At 42.8% G+C, this 25,772-nt stretch overlaps 1 protein-coding gene across 1 annotated transcript in view; it reads left to right on the top strand.

Moving 5' to 3' along the window:
• Positions 1-25,772, top strand: part of LOC132401643 (guanine nucleotide exchange factor VAV3) — a 451,830-nt gene that overhangs the window by 2,766 nt on the left and 423,292 nt on the right. Inside the window, exon 2 of the mRNA XM_059983657.1 lies at positions 985-1,101. Within this exon, the coding sequence (XP_059839640.1) occupies positions 985-1,101 (117 nt within the window). The remainder of the gene's footprint in view (positions 1-984; positions 1,102-25,772) is intronic.

The raw sequence follows: 25,772 nt of genomic DNA, 5'->3' as shown, positions 1-25,772 counted from the left end.
TTAAGGAAACCATTCTAACTTTGTCCAATCTTGTCCTGTGTCACCAAGTACTCCATAACTTCATCCTTAAAAATTGACTTCAACATCTCAACCACTGAGGTCAGACCAACTGGTCTATAGCTGGGCTATGTTTAGATATTTGAGACAGATGTTTCCCAGAATAACTGATGTCAGGATCAAGGAAGGCATTTTTTGTGGTCCACAAATCAAACAGGTCATCAATGACAGACAATTTGAAGAACTTCTAGTGGGACTGGAGAAAATTGCATGGAATTTTGATGTTGTTGAAAATTTTCTTGGCAACCACAGAGCACCAAACTATGTGCAGCTGGTTTACAGCATACTTCAAGCATACAAAACCATGAAGTGCACACGTCACTAAAGGTTCATTTGTTGCATTTTCATTTTGACCTCTTCCCTGCAAATGTTGACACTGTCAGTGACGAGCATACTGAAAAGTTTCACCAGGACATTGCAGTCATGGAGAAACGGTATCAGAGTGATGGCAATCCATCAGTGCTGGCTGATTATTGTTGGGCACTAAAGCAAGAAGCCTCTGCCGAGGGAAACAGATCCTCCGTATTTACTTTCTCTGGGCACATCAAATTCAATTCTTTTTAACCTCAAAGGAACAACAAAGCTAACAGCCCCAACTTGCGCAACTGATTCTTCTGAAGATGTGTTGGTCTGTAGGTTAAATAGCTGCTGTAGATTACCCCCAATATGTGGGTTAGGGGTAGAAAAGGGGGGGGAGTTGATGAGAATGTGGGGAGAATGAAATGGAATGAGTGTAAATGGGTTATTGATGGTTGGCAAGGAGACAGGCTTATATTGTAGGGTTCTGTTAAACTTTGTCTAAGGAATGGTCTCAATTCATTTCTTTGAGGTAATTGTTTTACTTTGGGTGAAGAGACTGCAGATGTTTGCCAGTTGGCTGGAATTTCCTGCACTGTCACAATTAATGTGTTAACCTTTCCCCTTCAGTTCCTGTGTCTGAAGAATATTCGGACCTTCCTATCTACCTGCTGCGATACATTTGGCATGCGAAGGAACGATCTGTTTGATGCTTTCGATCTTTTTGATGTCCGTGACTTTGCAAAGGTAGGGAGATGTCTTTAATCCAGTCAGAAAGCCTTATCTCATGGTTGGGATATTGCATGGTACCAAACTTAATGACAGACAAAAGGCTTTAGAATGTTGATTTGGAAAATGGCAGTTGTATCAAGGAATTATTCAAGGACGTAGGTACGCAAGCGAACAGGTGTAGTGCATTTGGCCCATCAAGTCTTCCCCACTATTCAATGTAAAAATTGCTGAACTGCCACACTTCCTCTTCCCTGCCCACCTCTCTAGTCTGTCCATGAAATCAAAGTCTCATTAGGAACCATTTCCAAAGTCTTCACATCTTTACTCAAGTGTGGTGTCCATAAGGATGTGATGTTGAAACTTTGAAAGGCACTGGTGAGGCCTCTCTTGGAGCATTGTGAGCAGTTTTGGGCCTGTTATCTTAGAAAGGATGTGCTGAAACTGGAGAGGGTTCAAAGGAGGTTTCCGAAAATGATTCCAGGATTAAGTGGCTTGTTGTATGAAGAGTGTTTGATGGCTCTGGCCAGTATTCATTATAATTCAGAAGAATGAGGGGTGACCTCATTGAAACCTATCCAATGGTGACAGACCTTGACAGAATGGATGTAGAGAGGATATTTCCTGTGGTGGAAAAGTCTAAGATCGGAGGACACAGCCTCAGAATAGGGAGTCCTTTTAGATAGAGATGAGGAGGAAATTCTTTAGCCAGAGAGAGGTGAATCTGTGGAGTTCTCTGCCACAGGCAACTGTGGAGGCCTAGTCAGTGTGTATATTTAAACAGAAATTGATGGATTCTTGATTAGTCAGGCATGAAGGATATGGGGTGAAAGGCAAGAGATTGGGGCTGAGAGGGAAAATGGATCAGTCATGATGAAATGGTAGGGCAAACTTGATGGGCCAAATGGCCTAATTCTGCTTCTATGTCTTATGGTCTCTAGACACAAACCCCCTGATATGGCTAAAACACTTTACATCATGACTTCCTTGATCTGGTTATCATAGTCAAACAGCAGAGAAACAGGTCCTTCTGGTCCATACTGACCAACATGTCCCATTCAAGTTATTCTCAATTGCTATTCTGCCTCCATGCATAGAGCCCACAATCCCAAAGTACATTTTTAACATTTTCTCAACCATTTCGAGTCATACTGCACAGAAAGTGGCCCCTGAGCCAATGAGTCCATGTGGCATATGAACAACCTGGTTTCTACCCCATCATTTTTATTTTCCAACTTTCCCAGATTGTACCCCTCATTTTCACTAGGATAATTAACTTACAAATCCACAGCCTTTGGGATGTGGGAGGGAGCAGGAGCACCGGGGAGATAATTATGCAATTGTAGGGAGAACGTGTGAACTTCACACAGACAGTAGCAGAGGTCGGTACTGAACCTGGATCTCTGAGCTGAAGGGTAGTGGCTTTACCTGCTCCACTACACTGCCGTCTGTGACTTCTTACCCCTTTTTAGAATGGTACACTCTACTTCTCATTATTTAATGCTTCATGCTTCTCAGCATTAAACTTCATCTGCTACTTCTCTGCCTGTCTTCTAGTCTGATTGTATCTCCTTTATCCTGTCTCCAAACATGTCTATATCTCCTTGGTCCTGTCTCCTAGCATGTCTATATCTCCTTGGTCCTATCTCCTTGCCTGTCTGTACCTCTTTTCTCCTGTCTGCCAGTCTGTCTTTTGGTCCATTACTGTACTTTTCACAGTTAACAAGCACTCCAAGAGTTGGAGATTTGAATATTCAGGTCATAGCACCCAAGTCATTGGCAAATGGAAATGCAAAGTCCCAGGAACTCCTCTGGGGGAACTCCAGCATACATTTCCTCCAGTTGTGAAAGAAGCTGCATAAATGACTCTGTTCCTCTTTCTTCACCAGTTGTCACTCCCTGCTTCCACAGACACTGCTGTAAATATTCAGCAGATACTGGAAACACTTTGCAGGTCAGCTGGTAACTGTGGAGTTCCCAACCTTTTTTATGCCATGGACCCCTACCATTAACTGACCGCATGCAGGGAACCCCTGGTCTAAATTGTCTCTCAGATTTAGCTAACAGTCCTCACATAACAACTAGTTTTGGTGTTATGTGGAGTCACTAACCAATATTTTCATCCAAATCATTAACATACTGTAAGTGTCTAGTGACAGAGGACCCAGTACTAGTCCTTGCTGCACACCACTAGTCACAGTCCTTCAGTCTGAAAACAACCCACCATCTGGAGAATTATTTCAGAGTTGTACACTTTAAACCTTTGAACTACTTCCCTCTGCCTTCCTCTACCAAGCTAACTTTGCACCCAGTTGGCTGTTTCCTCTGGATCCCATGTGGTCTCTATGCAGTTGGAATATTGTGTAAAGTAGCTTGAGGCACAGGCCCATCTCCCACAGTGGCACAAGTGGATGAGTTGATTCTCCTGCTATCTCACAACTCCATGAATCAAGTTTAACTCTGACTTTCGGCACTGCCTATATAGAGTTTGCACGTTCCCCCTGTGAACACTTGTTTTGCTGGGATGCTCTGTTTCCCTCCCAGATTCCAAAGACATGATTCAGTGGGTTAATTGTCCACTGTAAAGTGTCCCCAGTGTGTGGGTGAGGGATGGAACCTCGGGGGAGTTGATGGGAATGAAATCAGATCAGTGTAAGATTATGGTAACTTGTGTTTGTTGGTTAGCACAGACTCACTGGGCTGAAGTAACTGAAAAATGAACACTAGTACCCCATTGTACTAGTGCAATGCAGAGACATGGTCCTCAGTGTGATATCTTATGAAATGTATCCCCTGTAGTAGGCCTCTGTCGGTCAGGGCCAACCATGGATGCTGTGTCCTAGCTGTCTAGATACGCAAGCCAGGGCAGTACAATATGGAGAACAAGCAGTTGCCCATGTAGCAAGTCCCTCCTCTCCACATAGATGATGAAACCAAATGAAAGGCAGAGATTATACATTTTGGAATCAGCAACATCGCAGGAGTTGCCAGTCAGCGTTGAACTCAGCATAGGACTGCCTTAGAGACTCCAGCTCCAGATTTTTCCCTCAGGGTTTACTCCCAAAGCCTTCCCCATGAGTGGGTATAGCCACAAGGCAGCAGAGATTTAAGATCAGTTTTCATTCTCCTGGATGAGCTGCCAACCACTGCTGATGAGCCCCATATTTTGAAGCAACTGGTTTTAATGTGGCAGTAATCCACTTTTGCCCCTTCTCCTGTCAGTAGAAATAGTTCCGCCAGGTTTAGTAGCTAAGCCACAAGTGAAGGCCAGGAACTGGACTTGGTTGTCAGAGGCTATTGAGGCGCACACCTTTGGGAGTATTTACTAGGTAGTGGGAGTTATCCCCACTACACCCCCGGTTATAACAACCTTAGGAACCCCCTGTAATAATGTAGTAACCCCTCACTGTTACACTGAAGGTTCAAGCTGAACTTCTCCTAATGAGGTCTCTAGAGTGAGATCTAAACCCACAGACTCCTAATTCAGAGAGAAGTGAGAAACAAACTGAACAAGTTCACTATTTTCACAGGCACTAAATCTGTTCACATTGGTGTATGGAAGCATGCCTTTCGATCCAGCAAGTCTATGCCAACCAAATACCCCATCAAGGCTAGTCCCATTTACTTGCATTTAGTCCACATCCTCTTCATGTGCCTGTCCAATTGCATTAAAAAAAAAAATTTCTTTTCTCAGTCGCTTCATCTGGTAGTTGATTCCACATACTGTAGATACCACCTTTTGTGTAAACATAAGTTTCCCCTCAAGTTCCTCTTAAATCTTTCTCTTCTCACTAAATGTCTGCCTACTAGTCCTTGATTCCCCAACTCGGGGTTGGTGGGGGATGTGTGGGCACTTTCTGCTGTCCATACTCCATGGTTTTCTACATTTCTATGTGATCACCTCTCAGTCAGACACTCTAAGGAAGTTCTCTGGCACTGAGTCTGCGGAGAAGAGGAATGTAGTGGGAATAGGGGATTCACCTGCTGGGGAGAAGACAGGGAATTCTGTCGATGTGAAGGAGACCCAGGTGGCATACTCCTTCCAAGGTGCCATGGCCAGGGATGTCTCGGATTGGGCCCACAGGATTCTTAAGTTGGAGGGTGTACAGCCAGATGTTGGTACAAACAACAAAGCTAGGAAAAGGAATAAGGTTCTGAAGAGAGAATATTGGAGTTGGGTAGCAAGCTGAAAAGCAGGATCTCAAAGACAGTAATCTCTGGATTGCTGCCTATGCCATGTGCCAGTGAGGGTAAGAATGAATGATTTGGCAGATGAATGTGTCACCAAGGATTTGATGCAGGAAGCAGGGGTTCAAATTTCTATATCATTGGGACCACTTCTAGGGAAAGTACAAACTGTACAATTACACCTGTACTTGAGGGGGACCAGTATCTGTGTGGCAGGTTAGACATAGCAGTTGATAGGGCAAAATTGCAGTTAGTGTGATGCATTGTAATGTGCCTTTAAACCAAATAGTTGGTTCAACGGTTGAATAGTTTGGAAAAGTGATGATAAAGTAAAAGGAAGGAGAATGGAGAAGGGATTACAAATATCTCTAGAATAAGTAAAAGGACAATTAATTTAGAGACAGATAGTTCAAAATAAATTTATTATCAAAGTGTATATATATAGTGCCTTGCCCACCCCCCATCCTCTCCATATTCTACAGAGAGTGTATCGAGAGTATCCTGAGCAGCTGTATTACTGCCTGGGTTGGAAATTGCACCGCCTCGGATTGTAAGACCCTGCGGTCAGCTGAAGGGATCATTGGGATCTCTTTTCCTGCCATTACATTCATTTACACCACACGCTGCATCCGCAAAGCTAACAGCATTGTGAAGGACCCCACACACCCCTCATACAAACTCTTCTCCCTCCCGCCATCTGGCAAAAGGCACTGAAGCATTCGAGCTCTCACGACCAGATTGTAAGTTTCTTCTGCTAAGCCATTAGACTCCTTAATTCCTAGAGTCTAGTTTGACACCAACTTAAACAAACAAACACACACACACACACACCTCCCCCCACTCCCTTTGCAATTTTTGCTCATTTCTTTCTCAATTCCTGCTAAAACTATTTATTATTATATTGTAATTTGCCCTTAACTGTGCCTATTGTCTTGTTTATTAATTATTGTACTGTCTTGCACTGTTTTGTGCACTTTATGTAGTCTGTGTAGGTCTGAAGTCTAATGTAGTTTTGTGTTGTTTCATGTAGTCTAGTGTAGTTTTGTGTTGTTTCGTGTAGCACCATGGTCCTGGAGGAATGTTGTTTTGTTTTTACTGTGTACTGTACCAGCAGTTATGGTTGAAATGACAATAAAAAGCTACATGATTTGACTTGACTAAAAAGTATTCACCCCCTTGGAAGTTTTCATGTGTTATTGCTTTGCAACATTGAATCTTTACAAGAGACTCAACAAGACCTCGGCCTTCACCCTGCCTTGTGTTGCTGGATCCTAGACTTCCTGTCAGATCGCCGGCACCTCTGCCCCTCTGACCCTCAACACAGGTGCCCCACAGAGCTGTGTAATAAGCTCCCTCCTTTACTCTCTGTATACCCATGACTGTGTTGCCACCCAGCTGCAGTCTGCTAATTAAATTCGCTAACAACACTACACTGATTGGCCTAATCTCAAATAATAATGAAGCAGCCTACAGAAGTCATCACCCTGACACAGTGGTGTCAAGCTGTCCCTGTCCCTCAATGTTGCAAAAACAGTGGAGACAGGCTAACCCCTATTCACGTTGATGGATCTGGGGTTGAGAGGGTGAACAGCTTTAAGTTCTTTGGCCTCCACATCACTGAGGATCTCATGTGGTCTGTACATACTGGCCATGTGGTGAAAAAGGCATTACACCTCAGATGGTTCAAGAAGTTTGGTATGGGCCCTCAAATCCTAAGAACTTACTATAGGGGCACAACTGAGAGCATCCTGACCAGCTGCATCACTGCCTACTATGGGAAATGTACTTCCTTCAATCGCAAGACTCTGCAGAGTGGTGCAGACAGCCCAGCGCATCTGTAGATGTGTACTTCCCACTATTCAGGACATTTACAAAGACAGGTGTGTAAAAAGGGCCTGAAGGATCATTGGGGACCTGAGTCACCCCAACCACAAACTGTTCCAGCTGCTACCATCTCGGAAACGGGTATGGGACAACTTCTTCCACCAGGCCATCAGATTGATGAATTCATGCTGACGCAACTGTATTTCTATGTTATATTGACTGTTATGTTGTACATAATATATATTATAAATTACTATAAATTGCACATTTAGACAGATGTAAAGATTTTTACTCCTCATGTATATGAAGGATGTAAGTAATAAAGTCAATTCAATTCAGTAGATTTAATTTGGCTTTTTTGACATTGATTAACAGAAAAAACTCTTGTGCCAAAGTCAAAACTAATTTTTACAAATTGGTCAAAATTTATTGCAATTATTAAACACAAAATAATTGATTGCATAATTACGTCCTTCAAGGATGTATGGTGTATCGAAAAGATAGGTTAGTAGACAGAGGGGGTGGTGTGGCCCCGTGTATAAGAAAGAATATTACATCATTAGAAAGGGTTGACAGAGGATCAGAAGATGTGAGTCTCTATGGGTTGAATAAAGAAATGGGAAGGGTAATAGGACCCTAATGGCAGTTGTATACAGGCTTTCAAACAGCAGCCTGGATGTAGATTATAAATTACAGCAGGAGATAGAAAAGGCATGTCGGATGGGCTCTGTCATGATAAATGTTGGAGATTCTAACATTAGAGTGGATTGGGAAAACCAGGACAGTATTGGACCTCAAGGGAGAGAATTTGTAGAATGTCTAAGGGATGATTTTTTTTAGAAAAGCTTGTTGTTAAGCCCACTAGGGGATTGGCTGTGCTGGATTGGGTGTTGTGCAATGATCCAGAGGTGATGAGAGAGCTTCAGGTTATGGAACAGTGATCACAATATGATCGAGTTCACTTTGAAATTTGAGAAGGAGAAAATCCAATGTGTTTGTATTTCAGTGGAATAAAGGAAGTTACAATGGCATGAGAGGGGAACTGGCCAAAGTTGACTGGAAAGAGACACTAGCAGGGAGGGCAACAGAGAAGCAATAGCTGGAGTTTCTGTGAAAAATGAGGGAAGGGCAAGACAGATATATTCCCAATAAGAAGAAATTTTTGAATGGAAGAAGGACAATATCATGGCAGACAAGTGAAGTCAAAGCCAAAGTAAAAGCAAAAGAGAGGGCACACAAGCAAGTCAAAGCTAGTGGGAAGATAGAGGATTAGGAAACTTTTAAAAACTTGCAGAAGGAAATTAAGAAGGTCATTAGGCAGGAAAAGATGAATTACGAAAGGAAGCTGGCAATTAATATCAAAAAGATACTAAAGTATATAAAGGGAGAGAGTTGACCAATAGAAAATTACACAGAGATGGCAGAGGAACTGAATGCGTATTTTGCATCAGTCTTCACAGTGGGAAACATTTGCAGTATACCAGACATTCAAGAGTGTCAGGGAAGTGACATATGGGCAGTGAAAATTACGAATGAGAAGGAGCTCAGGAAGATTAATGATCTGAGGGTAGATAAATCTCCTGGTCCTGATAGAATGCACCCTCGTGTTCTGAAGAAAGTAGCTGGAGAGATTGCGGAGGCATTAACAATGATCTTTCAGGAATCAATAGATTCTGGCATTGTACTGGATGACTGGATAATTGCAAAAGTTACTCTGCTATTTAAGAAGGGTGGGAGGCAGCAAAAAGAAAACTATAGACCTATTAGCCTGACATAGGTGGTTGGGAAGTTGTTGAAATCAATTGTTAGGAATGAGATTATGGAGTGCCTCGAAGCATGTGCAAGATAGGCTAAAGCCAATGTGGTTTCCTGAAAGGAAAATACTGCCTGACAAACCTACTGCAATTTTTTGAGGAAATTACAAGCAGGGTAGACAGAGGAGATGCAGTAGATGTGGTGTTCTTGGATTTTCAGAAGGCCTTTGACAAGATTCTGTACATGAGGCTGCTCAGCAAGATAAGAGCCCATGGAATGACAGGGAAGTTACTAGCATGGGTGGAGCATTGGCTGATCAGCAGAAAGCAGAGAGTGGAAAAAAAGGATTCTATTCTGGCTGGCTGCCGGTTACCAGTGGAGTTCTACAGGGATTGGTGTTGGGACCACTGCTGTTTATGATGTATGTCATTGATCTAATGGATTAATGGATTTCTGGCCTAAATTTCCGATGATACAAAGGGGTGAGGAGCGGGTAGTGTTGAGGAAACAGAGAGCCTGCAGAGAGACTTAGATAGTTTAGGGGAATGAGCAAAGAAGTGGCAAATTAAATACAATGTTGGAAAGTGTATGGTCATGCACTTTGGTGGGAGAAATAAACGGACAGACTATTATTTAGATGGGGAGAGAATACAAAATGGAGAGATGCAAAGTGTCTTGGGAGTCCTCGTGCAGAATACCGTAAAGGTTAACCTTCAGATTGAGTCGGTTGTGAAGAAGGCAAATGCAATGTTGGCATTCATTTCTAGAGGTATAGAATTTAAGAGCAGGGATGTGATATTGAGGCTTTATAAGGCACCTGTGAGACCACACTTGGAGTATTTTGTGCAGTTTTGGGCTCCTTATTTTAGAAAGGATATACTGACATTCTTTTGCAGCTTCAACCATGGATTCCTTCAGTATGTCCCAGGAAGATTTGCCTCCTTCATCCTGCAGCAATTGAAAACGGTTTTTCACCTTGATTGTGTATTCTGTTTTCAGATGAGGGTTGTTTTGTAGTTGTTGGTAATCCAGTGGCTCTGATCTTTTTGGTTTCTTTAATTTTCTCAGCTTTATTTTCATTTTGCACATGACTGGTATGTGGTCACTCCCACAGCCTGCTCCAGGGTAGCTTTTGGATTGACTTATCAAATATTTGAATCTGTTATTGATTGTTATGTAATCAATTTGATTTTTGTTGTCCCATCTGGGCTTCTCCATGACCATTTCCTTCTTGGATGTTGTTTAAACCAAGTGTTGGTGATTATCTGATTGTTAGTTTTACACCATGATATAAGCTTTTCTCCTCTTTCATTTCTTTCTCCCAATCTCTGGTCTCCAACAATATAGTTTTCTCTTCCCTCACCAACTTTTGCATTGAAGTCGCCCATGACTATGATGACTTCTTGTGATTTGCATTGTTCTAGTGCTTTGTCTAGGGAGTAGTAGAAGGCATCGATTTCTTCCTCTGAGCTTGCAGTTGTGGGTGCATATACTTAAATGATAGAGATGTTGTTCTGTTGTCCTTTTCGTTTGATTAGCATCATTCTGTCTGAGATATGCCAATATCCTAGCAGGCTCTTGTATGTTTCTTTGTCCAAGGTGATTGCAACACCCTTTTCATGTTCATCTCCTCCAGAGTATATCATCCTGTAGTCGTCTTATTGGAATACTCCAGTGCTTTTCCATCGTATTTCACTTAGGCCTAGGATGCTGACTTCTAGACTCTTCATTTCTAATTTTGCGTTTTCTAGCTTACCAGCTTGGTGTAATGTTTGTACATTCCAAGTGGCAATTCACAGTCACTTGTTCTTTTGACACTGTCAGGCACCAAGATCTGCTGGAAATGCTTCAAGATCTTGACATAGATGGGAAAGATATACGTTTCTTAAGAAATTATACTGGAACCAGACAGCATACATCAGAATAGAAGGAGAAATGAATGAGTATGAGAATATCATGAGAGGAGTCATGCAAGGCTGTGCCTTTTCATTTGACTTACTTAACCTGTATAGTGAAAATATCTTGAGAAGTATCAAAGGACTTACAATTGGCCATAATATAAATAACATCAGATATACTGATGATCTTACTAATAGCTGACTCAGAAACAAAACTTCAAGAACTACTCACTATAGTAGCAGCAGAATGTAATCGCAGAGGCCTCTCAATCAACACCAAGAAGACAGAAAGCATGGTCATCTCTAGAAAGATAAACATCCCACTATGAGTAATCAAAATCAGAAATACAAACATTAAACAACATCAACAAATTCAGGTAACTTGGTAGCCAAATAACAAGTGATGGCAGGTGCAACACAGATATCAAATACAGAATAGCAATGACGAAAGAAGCTTTCCAGAAAATGAAGACCATATTAACAGACAGAAAAATGAGCATGTACACTACAAACAGAATATTGCAGTGCTGCATTTATTCTATCTAACTTAAGGAAGTGAATGCTGGACCATTTCCCCGCAATGAAAAAGAGATTAGAAGTAGCTGAATTATGGTTTTACAGGAGAATGCTAAAAATATCATGGACTACACACACATCAAATGAAGAAGTTCTCAGAAGAGCCCAAGTAGTTAGATCACTCATACCAACAATAAGAGAAGACAACTCAGATTCCTAGGACACATCATGCGGAAAGATGAACGAGAAAAACTCACACCCTCTGAAAGATCGAGGGGAGCAAACCTAGAGGAAGACCTCGGCTTATGTACGTCAAAAGTCTAGCCAAGTGGCTACACATCGAGGAAATGGAAGTCATCCAAAGAACAAGGGATAGATCAGTATGGAAAACCATGGTCACCAACGTCCACATCCAAGTCTCTGTAATAGCTACAAAGTCACATTTCCAAGTATTGATCCACGCTCAAGTTCATCCGCCTTGTTTATGATACTCCTTGCATTAAAATAGACATCTCAAACCATCAGACTGAGTGTATCTTTGCTCTAACATCTGCCTGTACTGCCTCACAAACTCCCTACAAGCTGTCTCTACTTGTGCTCCAACCTCCCCATCCTCTGCCTCATCACTTTGGTTACCAACCCCCTGCAAATCTAGTTTAAACTGTCCCCGATAACATTAGCAAACTTCCCAATCTGGATATTGGTCCCCCTCAGATTCAAGTGCAACCTGTCCTTTTTGTACACGTCACACCTCCCTCAGAAGAGGTCCCAATGATCTAAAAATTTGAATCCCTGCACTTGCTTCAATCATTCAGCCATATTATTTAAATGGTAAAAGAGTGCAGCATTCTGCTGTGCAGAAGGACTTGGGAATGCTTGTGCATGAATCACAAATGGTTGGTTTGTAGGTGCAGCTGGCTATCAAGAAGGTGAATAGATTGTTGGCCTTCATTGCTAGAAGGATTGAATTTAAGAGCAGGGAGGTTATGCTGCAATTTTATAGGCCACTGGTGAGGCCACATCTGAAGTACTGTGTGTGTCTCATTACTTGAAAGATATACTGGTCTTGGAGGCAGTGCAGAGGAAGTTCACCAGGTTGATTCCAGTGATGAGGTGGTTAAACTGTGAGGAGAGATTGAGTTGCCTAGGACTGTACTTGCTGGGATTCAGAAGGATGAGTGGAGATCTTATACAACATAAGAAATTATGAAAGGGATAGATAAGATAGAGGTAAGAAAGTTGTTTCCAGTGGTAGGTGAAACTAGAACTAGGGGACATAGCCTCAAGATTTGGGGGAGTAGATTAAGGATGGAGATAAGGAGGAACTGCTTTTCCCAAAGTGTGGTGAATTTGTGCAATTTTCTGCCCAATGAAGCAGTGGGAGCTGCCTCAGTGAATATAAGACAAGGTTGTATAGATTTTTATGTAGTAGGGGGACTAAGGGTTATAGAGAAAAGGCAAGAAGGTGGAGATGAGTCTATGGTCAGATCAGCCATGATCTTATTGAATGGTGAACCAGACTTAATGGTCCAGCTGGCCTCCTCCTGCTCCTATTTCTTATTATGTTATTCCTCCAACTTGAGTGTGGCCTCATCCTGGCAGTGGAGGAGGTGATGGACCGAGATGTTGAAATGGGATTGGGAAGTAGAATTAAAATGGATGGCCACTGGGCGATCCCACATTTTCTGACAGACAGAGCATGGGTGCTCAGCGAAGCCGTCTCTCAGTCCCTGTCAGGTCTCACCGATGTACAGGAGGTCACATCGGGAGCACTGAATACATAAAGTGATTCCAACAGACTCGGGTGAAGTGTCACCTCACCTGGAAGGACTGTTTGGGGCCCTGAATGTTAGTGAGGGAGGAGGTGTAGGGGCAGGTGTAGCACTTGTTTCACTTGCAAGGATAAGTGCAAGGAAGGAGGTCAGTGTAGGGGGATGAATAGACAAGGGAGTTCCATAGGGAACAATCCCTGTGGAAAGCAGAAAGTGCGGGGTGGGGAGAGAAAGATGTGATTGGTGATGGGATCATGTTGGAGATGGTGGAATTTACAGGGAAATAATGATAATAAATAATAATATAAGAAACGTTATGTACATTCAAATGTGACTAGGACAGAAGGAGGATGAGGAATAACAGACATTATAAATCTACACAACAGTCAGATAATACTTCTAAGGATATGCTCTCATCATCAAAAACAGGAATCAACACCACCCAAGCATAAGCAATTCTGTTAAGTATATAACTGAAATGAGAACATGACCCAGAAAAATGAAGACATCATCATTATTGAAGAAAAGGTTAACCAGTGAAAGAATATGACCCTCCATGGACGATATTTCCACGATCTGAGTAGACTAGATATCAAAAAAGGAAGCAGCAAATGCCTGGCTCAGAAACGGAAGGGTACCTTGTGGCAATACAGAATCAGGTGGTTAACACACAAAATATATCAAAAATACTTAATAATAGACCAATAAATTCAAGATGATAAATGTAAAAAAAAAGCTGAGAAAAACCAGAAACAATTCAACACATTACAGGATCCTGTAGCAATTTAATACAATCTGATTACTTACACAGGCACAACTGAGAGATAAACATCATTTATCAGAATCATGCTTTACAACACAAACTCATAAATGAAATCACACCTTGCTATAAATACAAGCCTGATCCAGTTTTAGAACCAGAATACCACAATTTATATTATGACTGGTCTGTTATTACAGACAGGACAATCCATAACTGTCCCGATATAATAATACAGGATAAACAAGCAAGAACAACTTATTTAATAGATATAGCCGTCCCAAACGCACAGAACTTACAGAAATCAATCAGTGAAAAACACCAGAAATACACTGAATTAAAAGAGGAAGTTGAAAGACTTTATAACATGAAAAAGGTATAAATTGTCCCAATTGTAATATTTACAATCATCCAAAAGGTACTGTACAAGAGCATTAAACAATTAAGTCTTCACAATAACATCTATGTAACTCTTCAAAAAGCCACAATTCTAAACACCACGAGAATAGTTCGAAAGTTCCTAGCAATTGACAAATGAACATGCTGGCTATGTCCATATCTCGGGTTTTGCCAGCTTGAGCTGAGAAAAAATAAATACAAAATAATAATAATAAATTAAATAATAAGCAATAAAATTGAGAACATGAGATGAGGAGTTCTTGAAAGTGAGTCCATATGGTTTGCGATGTTCAGTGATGGGATGGGTGAAATTGAGTGAAATTATCCCCTCAGTTCAAGAACCTGATGGTTGAGGGGTAACAACTGTTCCTGAACCTGGTGGTGTGGGTCCTGAGGCTCCTGTACCTTCTTCCTAATAGCAGCGGCAGGAAGAGAGCACGGACTGGATGGTGAGGTGCCCTTTTGATGATACTGCTTTCCTGGGACAACGCCGTGTAATGTGCTTAACGGTGGGAGGCTTTACTTGTGCTGGACTTAACCATATCCACTACTTTTTGTAGGATTTTCTGTAACAGCATTTGTGTTTCCATAATAATCTGTGATACAACCAGTCCTATCTACTTGCCACCTTATATCTGTAAAAGTTTGTCAAAGTTTTAGATGGCATGCTGAATCTTCACAGTCTTCTAAGAAAGTCATGCTTTCTTTATAATAGCACTTGGGTGCTGGACCCAAGACAGATCCTCTGAAATGAGAACACTGAGGAATTTAAAGATGGTGACCCCCTCCACCTCTGATCCCCCAGTAAGGACTGGCTCTTGGACCTGAAGTCAGTCTCCTTGATTTTGCTGAAATTGAATGGGAGGTTTTTGTTATGGCATCGCTCAGCCAGATTTTCTGTCACCCTCCTTATATGCTGATTCGTCATCACCTGTGATTCAGCTAATGACAGTGGTGGTGTTTTCAGCAAACTTAAAAATGTCATTGGGGTGCTTATCCTCAGAGACATAGAAGTGAGTAGAGTAGGAGCTAAGCATATACGCTTGGCGTGCATCTGTGCTGATGGAGATTGTGGAGGAGATGTTGTTGCCAATCTGAATTGACTGGTGTCTGCAAATAAGGTCATCGAGGATCCAATTGCACAAGGAGGTGTTGAGGCATAGGTCTTGAAGCCTATTGATTAGTTTTTTGAGGGGATGATGGTATTGAATGCTGAATTGTATTTAATAAAGAGCATCCTGTTGTATGCATCTTTGCTGTCTAGATGTTTCAGGATTGAGTGAAGAGTAATGGTATCTGTTGTTGACCTGTTGTGCAAATTGGAGCTTGGTTTCCCGAAGTCGCTTCTCAGACATAAGTTGATATGTTTCATCGCCAACCTCTCAAAACACTTCATTACAGTAGATAAGTGCTACTGGATGACAGTCATTGAGGCAGGTTGGTACCTCAGACTGCCAAGGCAAGAGGTTAAAGATACTGGTGAACCCTCCAGCCACTTGATTAGCATCAGTCTTTATTACTCTGGAAATCATACCTGAATCTCTTATATTTTACTTGGTGATCATACCTGAATGCCTCTGATCTGACCCTTAGCAGATTGCGAATCTCATGGTTCTGATTGGGGAAGACTCCGAATGATTTTGTAGGGACACACTCATCAGCGACCATTTTTTGCAAAGTCCATGACAAATATGGTGTATTCATTCAGATCCTCTTCTGAATCCTTGACCGTAGTCCAGTCTTCTGACTTGAAGCAATCCATAGCCACTCCTCTGCCTCCCGTGATCACCTCTTTGGTGTCTTTACTTTTGAAGCTTTGCTCCTTGCCACTATGCAGATAGGAGGAGGACAGCCAAATAATCAGATTTCCCACAGTACATATATCTACAGCTTTGACCAGGGTTATCTCTGATATCCTATCTAATGGCAGAAGCTGTGAATGGGATGGTATCTCAAAACTGGAGGGCCACAGGTAAATGATAACAAGAATGCTCTAACATTACTATTAGTGGAAAAAGTATGAGAGAATTTGGGTGAAACTGAAGGAATTTAACTCCTAAGGAGTCAAAGATCTACTTAGCATAGTTTTGAAAGAGATGACATCTTGTTAACATCCATCAGAGTTCTGCAGATTTGTTTCTGTGGATTGGAGGCTGGCCAGTGTGACCTCAGTACTTAAGAAAGGAGGGTGCGAAAACTTCTAGTCAGTTAGCCTGATGTCAGTTTGAGAAATTGGTGGGATCTATTATAAAGGAAGGCATAACAAAAAAAAAGGAAAACAGAGTAAAGAAAGGAAAATCTGTTTTCATCAGTACAGGCATGGACTTAGAGTCATAGAGAAATACAACACAAACCAAAGTATTCCAAATGGCCTGTATCAGTGCTACTTTGTTCTGTGATTATGACTCTCCTACTGGAGGTCTTTGAGGATGCCACAGTAGAATAGATAATGGGGAACCAGTAGATGTGGTCCATTGAATTTTCTGAAGGCTTCTGATCCCACACAAGAACAGTGAGTCAATGGTCTCAGGAGCGATGGGCTGGCATGGATTGAAAATTGGTGATCAGGCAGAAAGTGTAGTGGGAATAAACAGATAAGGCTGAAACTGGTGAAATATTGGTGGAGGAACTCAGCACGTCAAACAGGTACCTATGGAGATTCAATTCTCAACCTGGATGTCAAGGGAAAATGGCCAGTATATAGAAGTAAGAGGGAGGGGTGAGACAAAAGGTGATAAGTGGAACCAGGAACCATGGAGGTGGAGAATGAAGAGCAGATGGAATCACATAGGGGATGGGAAGGGGAAATTTTTGAGGATAGAGGTTGGTGAGTGATATTTACCAAACAAAGGAGAGATGATGGAGTGAGGTAGGCATTGGAATAGGAGAGGGCAGGTCAGTTGGTGGTAATTGGCAAATGGACCAGTTTGGGAAGGGTAGCGGGATGGGTCAGTGCACTAATTGGGTGCAGTAATAGTCCCCAGCAAGTGGTGGGGGATAACTCTGGGGGAGTTGATGGGAATGTGGGGAAAATTGGTTACATGATTATTGGTTGCAGGATGGGATTGCTGTCTGTAAATTGGCATAGACTTGATAGCTGAATGGCCCACCACGGTCCTCCTATGGAACTGGATGTAAACTTAAATGGGTGGGTTACTATGTTAGTAAGATGATATGAAGATGGATGGTATTCTGGATAGTGTAGAAGACTGTCAAATAGTATAGATAAGTTGTAGATAGTGATGGACAAATGGCATATGGAGTTCAATCCAGCAAAATGTTGTACTTGGAGATCAAATATAAAGGGATAAGTCAATGGCAGATTCCTTAACAGTGTTGATGAACAGAGATCTTATGGCCCAAGTCCATATTGCCCTGAAAGTGGCTGCACAGGTTGATAGGGTGGTAAAGAAGATGTATAGCTGGTTTGCCTTTATTCGACGAGGAGTTCAAAAGTCAGGAAGTTATGTTGCAGATTTATAAAAATCTAGTTCGGCCTCATCTGGAGTATTGTATACAGTTCTGATGATCCATTATTGGAAGGATGTGGAGGCTTTGGAGAGAGTGCAGAAAGGGTTCACCAGGATATTGTCTGGATTAGAAGGCATTCGAATGTGCAGAGAATGGAGGGATATGGACATTGTGTTAGTGGAAAGGATTAGTTTAATTGAGCATTTAATTTGTTCAGCACAACATCGTGGGCTGAAGGGCCTGTACCTGTGTTGTACTGTTCTATATTGTAATCAGCTAAGGAAAATATAGATGAAAGGTTGTAGTTGTACAGAAAACATGGAGTGCATTGACAATGTTGTTCAGATCGTCAGGCTGTATGTCTAGGTGGGTACAGCAGAAACTAGTTTTCAGCTCCAGATATTTACAATCTGTGGTGGTTGGGCTGAGGGACCAAATGTTACATTTCCTCGTTTCTGACAATATTAAATTGTGAGTGTAGAAGAGGAAGAGAAGGGCCTCAGGGGGGTGTGACATACTGAGTGAGTGGGTGGGAAATTAAAATGAAATGTGGAAAACAATGAGATCATCCACTTTAGTAAGCTGTCTTCAAACTACTGAGAGGTGAGGTCATGCTAATGTTCAAAGGGTCTGCAGATGTTTGTATAAATAGGATATTGGCCTTTATCACAGGAAGTTTGAGTTGAGGAGTAAAGATGTCTTGCTGGAATGATAAGGGGCTTCACTAAGACCATACCTCTCCTTGCTGAAGACGATGTACTTGCCATAGACATTTATAGAGTTCTGTGATAATTCATCAGGTTCATTCCTGGATTTTTGTTGTATCAGGAGTTTGGCATGCCACAGTTCCAACAAGACATTGATTTGTGTAGAGGGATGAGAGTTTAAAAGAAGAGAGTGGGAGAAGTTGGCACAATGCACCCCACAATTCCTGAGGAGACATTGGATTGTGCATAATTAGGCACTTGTCGAGGACCAGTAAAAAGAAGCTAGGTTTAAGTGATTATGTGATTGGGAAGTTGAGGATTTGGCTCATGAGGCTTTTCCAAGGAGATGTGTAGGCTATATGTTTTTTTTATTGTTATTTATTCCTTCATGCTTTTTTATTGCACATTTAGAGCAGTGGGAATGCCAGGCAGGATAATTGCAGGCTACCCTTGTGGGATGTGGGAAGGCAGTGGGAACTCCAGTGTCCCTGACGACTACAACTGCGAGAAGTGCACCCTGCTGCAGCTTCTAACAGACCCTGTTAAGGAGTTGGAGCTGGAACTATATCAACTCCAGATTATTCAGAAGGTTGAGGCGTTGCATGACATAGGTAAATTGGTGACTGTCAGGAGGGGGAAAGGGGAGCCAGTGTGGAGAACCATTGTGGCTCTTCCCCTCAACAACAAGTATACCACTCTGGATACTGTTAAGTTGATGACCTAGCAGAGGAAAGTCACAATGGTCAGGTCTCTAGCACTGAGTCTGGCTCTTTGACTCAGAAGGGAAGTGGGGAGAAGAGGTGAGTAGAAGTGATAGGGGATTTGTTGGTTAGGGGAACAGAAAGGGAGTTCAGTGGATGAGAACAAGATTCTCAGATAGTTTGTTACTTCCCAGTTGCCAGGTTCAGGGACATCTCAGATTAAGTCCTCAGTATCTTTAAGTGGGAGGGTGAACAGTCAGAGGTCATGGACTATGTTGGTAGAAACATAGAAAACCTACAGCACAATACAGGCCCTTAGGCCCACAAAGTTGTGCCGAACATGTCTTTACCTTAGAAATTGCTAGACTTACCCATAGCCCTCTATTTTTCTAAGCTCCATGTACCTATCCAGGAGTCTCTTAAAAGACCCTATCGTATCCGCCTCCACCACCATTGCCAGCAGCCCATTTCACGCACTCACCACTTTCTGAGTAAAAAACACCCCTGACATCTCCACTGTACCTACTCTCCAGCACCTTAAGCCTGTGTCCTCTTGTGGCAAACATTTCAGCCCTGGGAAAAAGCCTCTGACTATGTATCAAAGGAAAAGTTGGGGAGCAGTACCAGTATAGATTTGGAGCATAGACTGTTCCACATATCCCACGAAGAGGCAGGCATAGCTAGGGCCCATGTGACGACTACATTGGTACCGCTTCCTGCGCCCATGCTGAGCTCGTCAATTTCATCGACTTTGCCTCTAACTTTCACCCAGCCCTCAAGTTCACTTGGTCCATCTCAGACACTTCTCTCCCCTTTCTCGATCTTTCAGTCTCCATCTCTGGAGATGGACTGTCCACTGACATCTTCTATAAACCCACGGACTCCCATAACTACCTTGATTATACCTCTTCCCACCCTGCCAAATGCAAAAATTCTATTCCCTATTCTCAGTTCCTCCGTCTCCGCCGCATCTGCTCCAAGGATGAGGCTTTCTGTTCCAGGACATCCCAAATGTCCTCTTTCTTTAAGAATCGTGGTTTCCCTTCTGCTGTCATCAATGATGCCCTCACCCGCATCTCCTCCATTTCCCGCACTTTGGCCCTCACCCCATCCTCCCGTCACCACAACAGGGACCGTGTTCCCCTTATCCTCAACTATCACCCCACCAGCCTCTAGATCCAGCACATTATCCTCCGCAACTTCCACCACCTTCAACAGGACCCCACCACTAAGGACATCTTTCCCTCTCTACCCCTCTCTGCTTTTCGCAGGGATCGTTCCCTCCACGACTGTCTGGTCCACACGTCCCTCCCCACAGATCTCCCACCTGGCACTTATCCCTGCAAGCGTAAGTGCTACACCTGTCCCTACACCTCCTCTCTTACTACCATTCAGGGCCCCAAACAGTCCTTCCAGGTGAGGCAACACTTCACTTGTGAGTCTGTTGGGGTAATCTATTGCATCTGGTGCTCCCAGTGTGGCTTCCTCTACATCGGCGAGACCCGACGCAGGTTGGGGGACCGCTTCGTCGAGCATCTACGCTCCATCCGCCACAACAGACAGGATCTCCCGGTTGCCACTCACTTCAACTCTCCTTGACATTCCCATTCAAATATGTCCATACATGGCTTCCTCTACTGCCATAATGAGGCCAAACTTTGGTTGGAGGAACAACATCTCATATACTGTCTGGGTAGTCTCCAGCCCCTTGGTATGAACATCGAATTCTCCAACTTCCGGTAATTCCCTCCCTCTCCCTTTGCCCATCCCACCTTCACTCTGTTTCCTCTTCTAGTTGTCTATCACCTCTCATGAATCTGCCTTCTTCTACTACCCATAGTGCTTTCCCCTTAAATTCCTTCTTCACCTCTCCTGCCTATCCCCTCTCTGCTTTCCCTCCCCCACCTCTTGATCGTTCCTCTGATTGGTTTTCCACCCTCCCCCCACCACCTTCATAGGGCCCCTGCCCCCTCCTCCATTAGTCCTGACGAAGGGTCTGGACCTGAAACGTTGACTACTTCTTTCAACGGATGCTGCCCAACCTGCTGAGTTCATCCAACTTTTTTGTACGTCTTGATTTGACCACAGCATCTGCAGTGTACTTTGTGATAACTGTTCCTGAACCTGGTGGCGTGAGCCCTGGTGTGTACCTTCTTCCTGATGGCAGCAGTGAGAAAATAGCATGTCCTGGGTGGTGGAAATGCTGCTTTCCTTCTACAGTGTTTAATGCAGATGTGTTCAATGGTTAGGAGGCTTTATTCCATTAGACCATAAGATATAGGAGCAGAATTAGGCCATTTGACCCATTGAGTCTGTTCCACCATTTCATCATGGCTGATCTACTTTTTTCTCTCAACCCCAATCTCTTGCCTTGCTCCCTGTCATGCCCTGACCAATCAAGATTCTGTCGACCTCGGCTTGATCTCCACAGCTGTCTGTAGTAAAGAATTCCACAGATTCACCACAATCTGGCTAAAGACATTTCTCCTTATCTCCATTCTAAAAAGGATGCTCTTCTATTCTGAGACAGTATCCCCTGGTCTCCAGTGTTTGGGAGCAATTCCAGAACCTAGTGATTATTGCAATATCATTACTAATGCATCCACAATCTCTTCAGCCACCTTTTCCAGAACCCTGGGATGTACACCGTCTGGTCTAGGTGACTTATCTTCTTTCAGACCTTTCAGTTTCCCAAGAACCTTCTCTTTGCTTGACAAATCTGTTGGAGTTTTTTGAGGGTGTAACAAGGATGTTAGATGAGGGTAAGCCAGTAGATGTTGTGTACCTAGATTTTCAGAAGGCATTCGATAAGGTGCCACATAGGAGATTGGTGAGTAAAATCAGAGCTCATGGCATTGGGGGCAGGGTTTCAACATGGATAGAAAACTGGTTGGCAGATAGAAAGCAAAGGGTAGCAGTGAATGGGTGTTTCTCGGACTAGCTGGAGGTGACTAGTGGGGTACCACAGGGCTCTGTATTGGGACCACAGCTCTTTACGATTTATGTCAATGATTTAGATGAGGGCATTGAAAACTATATCAGCAAGTTTTCTGATGATACTAAACTGGGTGGCAGTGTGACATGTGAAGAGGACGTTAGGAGAATACAGGGAGACTTGGATAGGCTGAGTGAGTGGGCAGATACTTGGCAGATGTCATTCAATGTGAATAAATGTGAAGTTATCCACTTTGGAAGCAGGAACAAGAGGGCAGAGTATTGTCTGAACGGTGTGGAGTTAGGTAAGGGAGAAATGCAAAGAGACCTAGGAGTCCTAGTTCACCAGTCAATGAAGGTGAATGAGCAAGTGCAACAGGCAGTGAAGAGGGCAAATGGAATGTTGGCCTTTGTTACAAGGGGAATTGAATACAAGAGCAAGGATGTTCTTTTGCATTTGTACAGGGCCCTGGTGAGGCCACACCTGGAATATTGTGTACAGTTTTGGTCTCCAGGTTTAAGGAAGGACATTCTGGCAATTGAGGAAGTGCAGCGTAGATTCACTAGGTTGATTCCTGGGATGGCAGGGCTGTCTTACGCAGAGAGATTGGAGAGATTGGGCTTGTACACGCTGGAATTGAGGAGATTGAGAGGGGATCTGATTGAAACGTTTAAGATAATTAAAGGATTTGATAGGATTGAGGCAGGAAATATGTTCCAGATGTTGGGAGAGTCCAGTACCAGAGGGCATGGATTGAGAATAAGAGGTCAGTTATTTAAAACAGAGTTGAGGAAGAGCTTCTTCTCCCAGAGAGTTGTGGAGGTGTGGAATGCACTGCCTCGGAAGACGGTGGAGGCCAATTCTCTGGATGCTTTCAAGAAGGAGCTGGATAGATATCTGATGGATAGGGGAATCAAGGGATATGGGGACAAGGCAGGGACTGGGTATTGATAGTGAATGATCAGCCATGATCTCAGAATGGCGGTGCAGACTCGAGGGGCTGTATGGTCTACTTCTGCACCTATTGTCTATTGTTTAGTAATGGTAATTTCACACAGTTCATAACCCCTGACCCCAGGAACCTCCACCATACCTCCATTGTCATCCACAGTGAAGAATGATGGAAACTATTCAGTTCGTCCACCGTTACTTCATCCATCATTAGTACCTCTCCAGCATCATTTTTCAGTGGTCTGATATCCACTCATGCCTCTCTCTCACACTTTATGTACCTGATGAAACTGTTGGTATCCTCTTTTATATTATTGGCAGGCTTACTTTCACATTTCATCTTTACCATAATGACTTTTTAGTTGCCTTCTATTGATATTTAAAAGCTTCCCAATCCCCAATACTCCTGATGGACTGGACTCTATGCACTACTTTTTGTAGGATTTTGCATTCAAGGACATTGGTGTTTCCATACCAGGCAGTGATGCAACCTGTCAGTATACTCTCCATTACACAACTTTGGAAGTTTGTTAAAGTTTTAGATGTCATGTCGAATCTTTGTAAATTCCTAAGGAAAGAAGGCACTGCTATGCTTTCTTCTTAATTGTATTTAACTGGAGAGGGCCAGGCCAGGTCCTCTAAAATAATAATGTTGAGGAATTTAAAGTTGCTGACCCTCACTGCCTCTGCTCCTCCGATGTCTGCTTCTCTTAAAGTCTATAATCAGCTCCTTGGTCTTGCTGATATTGACTAAGAGGTTGTTGTTATTGCACCACTCATTTAGTCTTTCAATCTCTCTCCTTAATGCTGATACTCAGGGGATGGACACAGAATTTATGGATTCTGTGCCCATCTCCTGTGAGGCAATACAGCAGTGTTATGAACTGTAACACTTTAGAAATGAACCATCAGCAATAGACTACACATGGAGTCTAGTTTTGATGTTAAAACCACTATCCTTATTAGTAACTACTTATAATATAGTAACTTAAACCAAGATAAACAAAAGTTAATAGTGTTATGCATATATATGTGTGTAAATATAACTCACAAACTATATTGAGCTTGGGGAGGTGGGGAACAAGGCTTAAAGTCCTGAGATGGTAAACTAGGAAAGTTCAGTAATCCACGAAATAAATGATGGGAGAGAGATATTTGTAATCCAGGTTCTAACAGAGAGAAAAGGTAAGTACAAGATATTCCACTGGTTCCACGCCAGAAACGAGATCACAATCGCCATAAATCTTGTCCGTCATCGTTCGAAATCCACATACAAGTTATCACCGAAAGTGGTCTGTCACAGGGATATCATCTTCAAGTGATTACCGCACAACATACCCAGGCAAGGGTTAACACATAAATGGTCTCCACAAGATATCCCAAACAAATCCACTCCTATGGATTATACGAGGTGACAGCCACTCATTCGATGTGCACTCGATCGATAATCAGCCCACCCTTGTGGGCATAGAAGAGTTCCAGACCCCAGCTGCGACAATCTGTAGCTACTGCCTTTTCAGTCTCTCCCTTTCCCAAAGAAACAGTGTCAGCCTGTGACTGATGTCATAGTCCCACCCCACTTAGGTGCTCTTAAAGTGACAGTCCATGGTAAATGAAACCTGTGGGTTCGTAACAGCAACAAGGTCATGGACCCTATACAGAGGAGGAGGTGTTTGCTGACTGGTGGAAAATTAGGATGGATAAATCCACAGGGACTGACAAGGTGTTCTCTCGGATCCTGTGGGAGGTTACTGCAAAAACTGCAGGAGCCCTAGGAAATACATTTAAAACATCCTTAGCTATTGGTGTGCTGTCAGAAGACTGGAGGTTAGCTCATGTTGTTCAGTTGCTCAAGAAAGAATAAGCAGGAAATTATCGGCCGATAAGCCTGACATCAGTAGTGGGAAAAATACTGGAAAGTATTCTCAAGGACTGGAGATATATGTAAATATTTGGATAGACAGGTACTGATTAAGATAGTCAACATGGCCTTGTGCATGGCCAGTCACATCTAAGCAACATTATAGAACTTTTCAAGGAAGATACCACAAAGTTTGATGAAGGCATAGCAGTCGATATTGTCTACATGGACACCAACAAGGACTTTGACCAGGTCCTACATGGGAGATTGATTAGTAAGGTTCAGTCACTTGGCATTCAAGATTGGGTAGTAAAATGGATTGGACATTTGCTTTGTGGGAGAAGACATATAGTGGAAGTAGATGGTTGCCTCTCTTACTGGAGGCCTGTGACTGTGATGTGTCACAGGGATCAGTGCTCGGTCTGTTGTTTGTCATCTATATCAATGATCTGGATTATAATGTGGGAAGCTGGTTCAGCAAATTTGTGGTTAACAACAAGATTGGGAGTGCAGTGGATAGCAAGGCTTGCAGTGGGACCTGGATCAGCAGGAAAAATGGGCTGAAAAGATGACAGATGAATTTAATGCAGGCAAGTGTAAAGTGTTGCATTTTGGGAAGATCAACCAGGGTAGATCTTACACGGTGAGCTGTAGGGCATTGAAGAGTGCGGTAGAACAGAGGAATCTGGGAATACAGGTCAATAATTCCTTGAAGGTGTTATCGCAGTTAGATGGGGTCATAAGGAAATCTTTTGGCACATTGGCCTTTATAGATCAATGTATTGAGTACAGGAGTTGGGATGTATAAGATTTTAGCAAGGCCAAATTTGGAGTATTATGTGAAGACCAGTTAGCTTAACAACTATAGTTGGGAAAATGCTTGAAGCTGTCATTAAGGAAGAAATAGCAAAACATTTAGAAAGGAGTGGTTCCATTAGACAAACACAGCAT

Source organism: Hypanus sabinus, chromosome 11, assembly GCF_030144855.1.
Source record: "Hypanus sabinus isolate sHypSab1 chromosome 11, sHypSab1.hap1, whole genome shotgun sequence".
In the NCBI taxonomy this organism is placed as follows: Eukaryota; Metazoa; Chordata; class Chondrichthyes; order Myliobatiformes; family Dasyatidae; genus Hypanus; species Hypanus sabinus.
Note: the sequence above shows the minus strand (reverse complement) of the source record. Positions and strands in the feature narration are given on the sequence as shown.